At 44.4% G+C, this 11,508-nt stretch overlaps 1 protein-coding gene across 1 annotated transcript; it reads right to left on the reverse strand.

Moving 5' to 3' along the window:
* Nucleotides 1-1,841: 1,841 nt before the first annotated feature.
* On the reverse strand, nt 1,842-10,676 carry LOC123089804 (obtusifoliol 14-alpha demethylase-like). The gene is made up of 3 exons (XM_044511380.1): nt 10,502-10,676; nt 5,476-5,985; nt 1,842-3,542 (listed from the first exon to the last, which is right to left on the reverse strand). Exons 2-3 carry the CDS (start codon nt 5,941-5,943, stop codon nt 2,553-2,555), a joined length of 1,458 nt encoding a protein of 485 aa, XP_044367315.1. The 5' UTR covers nt 5,944-5,985; nt 10,502-10,676; the 3' UTR covers nt 1,842-2,552.
* Nucleotides 10,677-11,508: the final 832 nt, after the last annotated feature.

The raw sequence follows: 11,508 nt of genomic DNA on the forward strand, positions 1-11,508 counted from the left end.
CGTGTGCAGCCCCCGGCGACCCCTTCACGCCGGACTCACCACCGGTGACGACGTGCCGGGGTTGCCATTCGTGTGCAGCCCCCGGCGACCCCTTCACGCCGGACTCACCACCGGCGACGACGCGTCGGGGTTGCCATTCGTGTGCAGCCCCCGGCGACCCCTCCACGCCGGACTCACCACCGGTGACGACGCGCCGGGGTTGTCATTCGTGTGCAGCCCCCGGCGACCCCTTCACGCCGCACTCACCACCGGTGACGACGTGCCGGGGTTGCCATTCGTGTGCAGCCCTCGGCGGCCCCTTCACGCCGGACTCATCACCGGCGACGATGCACCGGCCTTGCCCTTCTTGTGCAGCCCCCGGCGACCCTTTCATGCTGGACTCATCAGCCCCCGGCGGTCACTCCATGCCGGACTCACCATCGGCGACGACGTGCCGGGGCTGCCGCCTATGCACGACCCCTGGCGCACCCTCCGCGCAAGACGACGACGTACCGGGGCCGTCGTCCATGCACGGTCCTCGCCGAGTCCGCCAGCTACACCATCACGTTGGGACTTGGTGGCACGCGTCGTTTGACTCGGCGCCATCTAGTGTGCCGCCCCCCTTTCTACCTAGACCATCGGCGGGGCCCGGGCAAGGCTCCGCCACATCACGAGGCCTTACTCACCCCCGTCTCGCCGGGTCCATGGAGGCGCCATGGGCTTGCCGGGACTCGGCGACATTTGTCATCTGACTTGGCGCAATCTAGTGCGCCACCCGTTCTACCTACACCACCGGTGTAGCCTGGGCAAGGCTCCCTCACATGGCGAGGTCTTCCTCACCGCCACCTCGCCGGTCCATGGAGGCGCCATGGGCTGGCCGGGACTCGGCGACACAACCCGTTCGATGCGCTGGCGGTGGCGCGACACTCGACGAGTCACGATGACTCGTCGTAACGATGGCGGCAGCACGGCACTCGATGAGTCATGATGACTCGTCGTAACTATGGCGGCGGAGGCATCATCCGGTTGGGGTCGGGACACGCTTAGGCGTGTCTCGCGGCCTCCCTCTTCGTCGGCACAAACACGTGTCACGCGTGCCGAGCGGTGCAAGGTGGCGACTTCCTCCGCTATTGGCGGCGGTGTATGCGGTCATCGACGGATGTGTGCACACCATGTGTCGCACGTCCATCCATTCCTCTTCCTCCTCTACTTCTGCAGGGCATACCCCTCGCACATCCGGCAAATCTACAAAGTCATCGACGACGTCCAAGCCAAGCCCAAACATGCATGCTACTTCAACAACCACATCGATGCCGCTCAAGGCCGACGAGGCAAGACGGCGTAGGCGGGCATGGCCGGAGCAAAGGACACGTTTTCGACGGCGCGTGTACCACTCCGTACACGGACTCTGCCGCAACCACACACACACCACCACCACCATGCATGAGGTACGCGAAGCGAAGACCGAAGAGGACGACTGAGTAGCTTAATCAGAGGTGTCCCGCGGATAGTTCCGCGGGAGTAATTAACCGAGGGCTTTCCGAGGCCCCCGGAAACCAGGAGACCATGATCGCTTGATCACTTTGGCCGCGCCAGCAGACCCCACACATTTTCTTTTCTTCTTCTTGTATTTGTGTACTTTGTACACTGGCACGCCCACAACTTTTTATTCCCCGGTGCAAAGGAAGACGCTTATACGAAACCCCCTATTCTTTTTTATGAGCGATGTCGCCTTTCCTTTTTTGTGTCAAACAGTCTCGAACTCGTGTCCTCTAAGTAGTCCAACAATTGCTCATCTCATCAGGATCGGCGTGATTTTGGACGGGACGACGGCTGCAAAAGTGGTGCATGCATGCATGTAAGTGTGTTGCGTGCGTGTTAATTAAATAACCGTAACGCTGATCCGCAAAAAAGAAATAACGGTAGCTCTACGGATTTAACACAAAATGGTGTGGGACAGAGCCACAGAGGTTAGCGTACGTGGGCTTGGGCAGCGTCATTATATTCTCCTGCGACCCTTATTTTTTCTGTCTCACTAACAGGTGGGACCCGCATAGGTAGAGAGAGGGTGCTGTGATGTTTGACCAGTCAACAGAGAATACGGAGTTATACGATAAGCCAGTGACCATATAATCACCACAAGTCGTATATAATGACCGTATTTATCGTATTCTTAAGTACGGTGACCAAAGTGAGCTTTCGACACAAATTCAATGATCGCGAATGCATTTTACTCCAAATTTAATATATGAGTTGGTGGGGGGCAATTATAAGCTATATGAATTGTACGTCAGAGAAGGTGTACCTTTTTGTTATGAGTATTCTACCATTCTTATTAAGCATGGATATCACAGTTAGCTAGGGTAATCCATTTGTTGAATTCACCACAGCGAGGATTGCAGACCCGATAGAATTATGTTTATTAATTTTTTTATATTTTTGATACAATGGCATATTTTTGGGAACCACCCTTGATGGAAAATACATACACAACTACATATGGATGTTACACACATGGATGCACGTGGACATAGCATACGTACAACAAGTACATGTCACCTCACAAACTAGGTTTATCGAAGCCTCTTGTAACTAACCATCATTTTTCCTTGAGGTTCTGGGACAAACTTGCGGGAGTCTTCTATGGGGAACGAAGAGAGTAGTTTTACTTCAAAATTCCTTAGCATGTAGCTCCATATCATCTTAAACTTCATATAAGCATAGGCCTCGCCAAAGCAAGCATGCCTTCCAGCACCAAATGATGTGTATGAAAATTTACCACCAATTTTGTCCTCCTTTCTTTCCGGGCCAAACCGGTCCGGGTCATACTGCTGAGGGTTCTTATAAATATAAGACATATTATGGTTGAGTATGGTAGGGCTTGCGAGGATGTGATCTTTTGGGATGTCATATTGGTCGCCTTGCTTGGTCCGCACTGTGAAGGGCATATGTGCCTTGCGAAGAAATACTGGTACTGGGGGGTGCATCCGTAGTGCCTCTTTGATGCACCTATGAAGAAAATGCATATGTGACAAGATGTTATAGTCTATGCGGTCCTTGTTTTCCCTAATGATATTCTTTTGCTCCTCAACAACAGTTGTTAAACAGTCTTCATGGCTCAGCAGATAAGCAGCGGTCCAGGTAATGGCGTGGGAGCAAGTGTGATTTGCAGCAAAGAAAATGGCAATACAAAGCCCCGCGATCTCTTCTTCAGTGGTGGAGCGGCCATCTCTATACCTGGAATCCATAAATTTCTGTAGCATATCACCATCCCCCACTGGGCCAGACAACTTCCGTGACCTCACAATTTCAGAGAGTATTTCTATGAGTTTTATGCGTGCTCTATCACGTTGGCGGTTTGTCAGAATTGGAACATAAGGAAATAATAAATTGATCATATTTGCGCTTCCTTGAATATCAGAAAATAGCTGACAGAATTCCATGAACACTTCCTCCCGAACCTCCCTCCCAAGCAGGGCACGGCTCGAAATCAGCATGAGCAAGTGCTTCAGTTCATGTTTCAAATCAACTATGCCATCTTCTCCCCATTGTGAAAAGTAGTCCTAGTAAACATAAATACATGAACAAAACTAGAGTGTGGAATGTAACCTATAAATAAATATAAGTACGTTTGTGCATCATGAAATAATCTATGAGCAACAACAGTATGGTAAGAACTAATTTCAAAAGTTTTACAATACATAACTATTAATAACTTCCTACGTAGGATTTAACAAAACAACACCCCATGTTAGCAACCAATGTAGTGTGCATGTGTTATCCATCACTTGACTTTGTTTTCTTGAACTCCTTTATGGTAAACCTAAATGAATACGAATCAGTTTCTATTAATCCAATGGATGATCTCAACTAGTATTCCATTGTACTCCAGCAAGAAGTAAATTATGCAAAACCACCGCAATTAGGGACAAACTTTAAAGAAAACAAAAGTCTTGGGAACTCAATGTTCTTTTTTTTTGCGGGGAAAACTTCCGATCTTTTTGACAAATACCATGGAAGTACCACGAACATGAGATGCAACAAAAATTACATCTATGTCCATAGATCACCTAACGATGACTACAAGCACTAAAGTGATCTAGCCGAAGGCATGCCGCTGTCATTGCCCGTCCCTCGCTGGAGCAGGGCGGACCTTGTTGTTGTATATAGTTAGGATGTCGTCGTGCTAGCCCCCAAGAACCAACACACCAGAATAACAACCTCCGCCGATGAAGAGAAGTGTATATCGGAAGGATCTAACCTGTAGACACATGAACATAGACGAACAGAGACATCATCCACACAGATCCATCAAAGACAAACACCGACCGAATACCGCGACATTCACCGGAGACACACCTCCACACGCCCTCCAACGATGCAAAACTCACTGCCGGGATAGGTGCTAGGCGGGGAGAACCTTACTCCATCATCAGGGAGCCACCGCCGCCGCCTGACCTTCCCGAGCAGGACACAATACCTACATAGACTTAAAAAACACCTAAAAACAAAGCATGAGCCCTCCTGCCAGCATTAGTCAAGATCCACCGTGCCTTTCGGCAATGGGAGATGAGGCAGATCGGCGCCAGCGAGAGGAAGGGAAACCCTAATTGCCCAAGAGGTTTTGTTTGTTTCTATGGAAGAAAAGGGTGACACAATGTTCGTGATAACACTAATGATTCTTTTAAAATGTGTTGTGATATTGAACAACTCTCAACCCTAAACTGCTCTCAATCCTAGCAGCCCCCAAATCTTTCATCCATGCATCCACCTCAGTGCCACTCCTCTCCCTCGTCCGGCGACCATGTAGGTAGCCTGTGGAGTGACTACAAGTACTGATTGGAGCTCCTTCCCATCATCGTTGTTAGAGGAGGAGTCAGAGCAAGAGGGAGTGGGGGTGCTCTCCCCCATCTGGTGACCTCGCGCGGTAGCCTATGGAGTGACTATAGGCATCAATCAGATCTCCTTCCCATCATCGTCATTAGAGGAGGAGGAGGAGCGGTAGAAAGAGGGAGGGGGATGCCCAACAACGGAGAGGAGGTGCATCATGACATTGAAGTGATCCTCGGACCGCGGGAGGAGTAGGAGCACCACGCCGCTGAGAAGGAGTTCCTTGGTCGTTCTGCAAACATTGGCCTCTATACTGCGACACGCGAGGTTTTTCTCGATGATCTTTTTATTACCATTGGAGATTTGCACGGGGTTCAAATGCCACGACGTTTCTCCACAGTTTGTGCACCCATAAAAAAATACTGCAATGATGTTGGAACATATAAAAAAGTGTTGCTCGCCAGGGGATTTTAGTGCAATGGTCAAATAGCCATGATCTCGATTTTAAACGAGATTAAATGGTTGCGGCGTGGCCGGTGTAGGGTTTCAATCACTTGGACGACACCTAGGGTCACCCAATGTAAACAATAAATGACGTGTTCACCCAAATGCAATTGATGAGAAAGATTAAGAAGTCAAATATATGAATAATCACTTGCTACGTACCTTTACTTCTTGAAGCATTGGTTCAACTTTCCTCCTCAAATTCAGTGGCGTCATTGAATCACTAGAGAACCGCATCTGCTCATTCTGAGTGGTGCTATCTATACCATAACCAACTGCTTGGCCAAACATTGGCACAGTGAACTCATAGATTTTACCATAGCTAATTTCTGAGTCCAACCCTTGAAAGAAATGATCTGCAACTTCTGGCCCGATCAAGAAGGTTAGCTTTAGTCCAAACAAACTTATTGTGAATACACTACCAAACTTGGTATGCAGGTATTGGATTGTAGCTTGTCGACCGTTTCTGATGAAAATTGGTACTAGTACTAGCATAGCAAGGCCATTAACAACGGGTGGAAGGCGTCTTCGATCAGATGTAATTAGTCTTCCTGACACAATCTTTGTGACCACGACACTGAGGAACAAAAGAGCTATGGCAAACCAGACCGCGCTACTTGTCATGTCCATACTGTTGTTGTTTATGGAATGTAGCCAACCAGCTGCACCGCTCTGCATATATAACATGAAGATAAGATGGGAGTTGCATGATTTGCTGATTTTCTAGATCAACACAGGAGTTATGGGAGCGTAGAAAGTTAGAATGTTTTTTTTCTTGGGGAAGATAATTTTGAATTTGACATTAGTACTGTTGAAAGTTATCTGCGAACTCAGAAATTTTTATCTGCAAGACTTTCCACACGTATATTGTGCAGTAGTACGTGCGACTATAAACATTTTTCAATCATATTGTCGATAAATGTGAAAACAATGCTGGAATACTGAATAAATGCATTATATATAAAAATTTTCCAGCTCTAAACAAACATACATTGTATCATAAATAGCAAGCAGACAATGTATATATTCCACAACATTTATAATTGTTTTCAGAATAGCCACCACAAAATGCTAAGTTATATTTTTGTATTAGTTTTATTGTTGTCATGGATGACAAATGTATTGGATTCTTAGAGCATACATATTTAGGTCATACTTCCCATTTTTGCTGAAAAAGCCATGTATTTTTTTCCTTTAACAAGATTTCTACAGCAACACACGGTGTATCATCTTGTACAATTACTAACAACTATCAAGGTAGAAGGAATCAGAATTGAGAAATTTATGGGGTACGGGACTTTTAAGGGTAGACCATGGTATATAGTTCTTCTTAATGGAAGAAGGAGTCATCATGAAATTAAGAGCATGCTTGATGATGAGATCATCTATGACATTGCTGAGTAGCTTTGATGATTATCTCCAGGTGAAGAACATATCCGTTATCGACCTCAGCTTAAAGCTATTTTTCCATCCATTCTGTCTTATTATAAGCTACCTACAATCTCTTTTTCTACCACATGTACCTAAAGGTAATTGGACTATGATGTATGTACCCATTGGTAGATGACTTATTCTACCACTTTTCTTATACCTGTCTGTAAATAGTTCCAATCTAGGCATATTTACTAGTGAAACAATCCTATGAGAGTCATGGCAGACTAACACCCTACTAACAATCCTATGAGAGTCGTCGCAGGTGTGGGCTCCTTGTTTGTCAGTGGCAGGCTTCCCCTACGCATGGTGGCCGAGATGCGGAGGAGCCCATGTGGTAGCCAACACGCGATGAGAGGATTGTGGTCCTCTACCGAGGCAGAACCCCTGGCTTGTTTCATCTTGGCTTGGCCTTTGGAATCTGACAAAGTTGTATGCCTGCCGATGCTAGTGTCTTTTGTCGATGTTCTGCCCTCTACTGGAGTGGTTTCTAGTCTAGACATTGAACCATAGTGATTCATGCTGGGTTTCTTCTCTACATTTGTTTTCCTATACTCACTATTAGCTTGTTAGATGTCCTTGCACTCTGTATCTTTGTAGTTTCTGCTTTGTCCTGTCTGTTTTTTTTTGCGACTGTCCTGCCGGTTGTTGGCTGTGTTAATTCAAAGTCGGGTTAGGTTCGAGCCTTTTCACGGCCTCTACCAATACATTTTGTTTAAAAACATACCAACACCTTTTCTTTAAAAACAATCCTATTAATGTTTGTCTAATACATTCCCTTCGTTCATGGTTAATTTTTTTATTGAAAGTATCTTATCACTGTTGATCTTTGCGGTTCAATGCCTAGTGGTCAACCATGCAAAAGGCAGGTGGCGCGCGACAAGACGCACCGCCGTTCTATTAGAGATAAAAACATATATCTTTCCAAAAGGTTTAAGAGGTCGCGTGACTTGTTGAAATAAATCTTATAAGGTAGGGTTTATTTTTCTTCGGAGGCACGCCAACTATAACACGCGACCATTAACATTACTATAACAAAGCATTGATCTCACCAATCCGAAACACTATCTCTCGCTTTCTTATGCCCATGTTTGCATTGGTACTCTATATGCCAAAGTAATTCACTAAGGGCACGTTAGGGCACAGGAAGTGGACGTGATGTTAGATTTCTTTTGGGTGTTCGCTTGATGGAGGAGAAAAGATTAACTTGCACGTGGGGAAGGATCAGATTTACATCATGTGGAGGAGGATGACCATCGGATGGTTGTGGTTTTTTTTTTGGGTCCAATATTAATCAATGGTAGATGTTTCTGATTTTTGTGGAATTTTCTAGCTGAACTCCCTTTTTTCTGCTTAACCTATCTATTACTTTTTATTTATTTATAATTATAATTTATAATAATTCCCTTTCTCTGGTTAACCCGTCAATTAACTTTTATTTATAATAAAAGATTCGACAGCAGTCCAGCTTGGGCCATCCAATGGATTAACAGTTTCAATTGTTACTTAACAAGTACACACAAGCTCGGTCAGTATAGCACAGCCGTAGTGCATACGTGGTCTTCCCATAGTTAATAGTAAGCTCTAGCATATATTACACTTTTTCCAGAAGATATATAGTGGCACCAACTTTCCTCCCATACAAGTCCCCCAAATAACATGGAGCTTCCTTCATTAATTTCCGATAAGCACCAGCGAGGTTGTACAACACTGAACGCATACCATCTGGTTTGGGTATATCATATTCAGTTGAAATAGCATGATTATTTCAATTCTGTAGTTGAAATGGATGTGTGCACCTGACCTGAGGCCTGCGGGTACAAAGTCCAGGATTTTGTTTCTTAAACTGGAAAAACTAGATGATACCATACATGCTCGTTGCGTCAATGCATTGCAATATATTAAATTATAATAGATTGCATGGAACATTAATATTTCGATTTATAACGAGAACTAAAACTAAAAATACATACTCTCTTCGTCCGAAAATACTTGTCAGAAAAATGAATGTATCTATATGTATTTTAGTTCAAGATACATCCATTATATTAGTCCGATAAGTATTTTTTGGATGGAGGGACTATGATTTACTGTGTTAGATTATTGTATATCAAAATATAATGGAAATTCCCATGCATGTTTGCATGTTGAGCCGAGTTTTTTTTTAAAATAAATGTTGCTTGTTGAGATGATTCTTTTCCCGTGCATCTTCAATGATTAGGTGCCATGCTTGTTCAGCAAAATATGTTGGTGGGGCTAGCTATTTAGATATAGAAGATTTTAAATAGTACAGCTAACACTCCACTGGCTCCTTGACCACAGAGATGGAGTACAGTTAAACCTTTTTTCTCGAGTCGAGAATCATTCAGTATAGCACAGCATACGTGGTCTTCCCATACGTGGCACCAACATTCCTCCCATACAAATCTCCCCAAATAACATGGAGCTTCCTTCATTAATTTCCAGTAAGCACCAGCGAGGTTGTCCAACATTGAACTCATACCATCTGGTTTGGGTATATCACATTCAGTTGAAATAGCAACCAGTTGACACGTTTATATGTTTATTTCACTTCTGTAGTTGAAATGGATGTGTGCACCTGGCCTAGGGCTGTTAGATTGATTTCTTCCCCAATGGGCCGTTGGGCCCATTGGACCCTTGACCCACGCCCTGATTCGGGGTGTCCCGCCCAAGTAAGGCTGGTTGGCCCTTTTCGTGCAATGCCATATAGAGGAGGTGGGGACCACGGCACAAGGGGTACGAGGTTCACCACCGCCAATGTTCTCCACTCCTAACCCTAGTACGATCTAGAGGGAGGTGCTGAAGCGATGGGAAGCCCACCGACGCCACGACTACCTCGCAGTCGCCCTCTAAACCGACTGTCGCTGCCTGTGCGCAGACCTTCACCGACGAACCAGCGGCGGCTGGAAGGCTAAGGTACACACACGCATACAGACAATATCCCATTGATCTACTCCTAACATCTAGCCTAAACGATCCAGTAATCCCGTTCAGAGGCATGAGGGTACAGAGTCCAGGAATTGGTTTCTTAAACTAGAAAAACTAGATGATACCATACACGCTCGTCGTGGCAATGCTTTGCAACATATTTAAATTATAACTGAGTGCATGGAACATTAATATTTCAAGAAATAATGAGAACTAAAACTAAAATACATACTCCCTCTGTCCGAAAATACTTGTCAGAGAAATGGATGTATCTATATGTAATTTAGTTCAAGATACATCCATTTGCCCAATAAGTATTTTTTGGACGGAGGGACCATGATTTACTGTGTTTGATTATTGTATATCAAAATACAATGGAAATTCTCATGCATGTTTGCATGTTGAGCCGAGTTTTTTTTAATAAATGTTGCTTGTTGAGATGAGTCTTTTTTCATGCATGTTCAATGATTAGGTGACATACTTGCTTGTTCAACAAAATATGTTAGTGGGGCTAGCTATTTAGATATAAAAGATTTTAAGTAGTACAGCTAACACTCCATTGGCTCCTTGACCACAAGAGATGGAGTACGGTTAAACCTTTTTTGAACAGTCGAGAATCATTCATGTAGTTGAAATGCAAAATGAATACTAGTTATCTGAATTGAAGCGATAGTATAGATGGCTCGTTGCAGGTACACTGCTATCGCCGTACCTAATTTATTTTAGAAAGTACACACACACACACACACACACACACACACACACACACATTCTTGTAGGTAAAAACAATAGAACATAGAAATCATACCCCGTATATGGAAGATCAATTCCACGTATTGTTGTATTGCTCTGCGGGATAGGCTTCAACACTATGGCAGCATAAGGCCTACCTGACCTCTAACGGACTGAGGAGGATGGCAATGGCACAAGTGTGATCCTGGACTCAGGAGACCTCCCATATATAAAGCCGTGGGTGTTTAGAGGCCAAGGCCGGATCCTATTTGAGCCAATGCGACTAAAGGCTGCTAATATAAAATACTGAAAAACCAGATCTAGACGCTAAGACAGATAACTTTTTGCCGTCATCAACTCTACTTTATAAGTTTCCACATGACACATGTGGTAAGAAATTCAAAGTATTCAAAAAAAAAAGCTCTACTTGATAAGTTTACTACTTATGTTGCTTATCAGTGGCCTAGAATAAACCTGACCCATTCAGCAGTAAAGGCTTGTATATAGTCTGTATTCACGCCGTGAGATTTACTCGGCGTTCTTAAGATCTTGTAAGCCTCTGAATTTTTGATTAAACTGCTAAGCAAGAGAATTGGTGAGGTCAACTTTGGGGCACTTCGAGATCTGCATAGACAATTTAAAAGCTGCTTAACTTCAAAACAAGCTAGGTTTACTTTCCACAAAAGCAGGGAAGGTTCTTCGCAAAGCGGACTACCAAAACTCCCTCGCTGTGATGAATATTGTTTCATATCTCACTCTACTAACTCCTCAGCTCAAGGAATCGACCAAACAGATGGCTGCCTCCTCATGGCGCCAATACCTCTTTACCACAGGAGACCAGACTTCACTCCGGATAAACGGCATGTCAAAAATGGAGTTAACTTCACCTCTCAAAAGTCACAAACAAAGAAAATGGGCACATAAACTGTTAGGATATGAGGCAATTTCGTGATTAATTCCAATAGATAATTCATGACTAGAACAACACTTAGTATGCAGCACTCTGGTATACTAGATAAACACAAAAACATGCACAACAACATCGCACATGTAATATCAACTACAAATGGAGACATGAACAGA

The sequence above is a fragment of the Triticum aestivum genome, chromosome 4B (assembly GCF_018294505.1).
Source record: "Triticum aestivum cultivar Chinese Spring chromosome 4B, IWGSC CS RefSeq v2.1, whole genome shotgun sequence".
NCBI lineage: Eukaryota > Viridiplantae > Streptophyta > Magnoliopsida > Poales > Poaceae > Triticum > Triticum aestivum.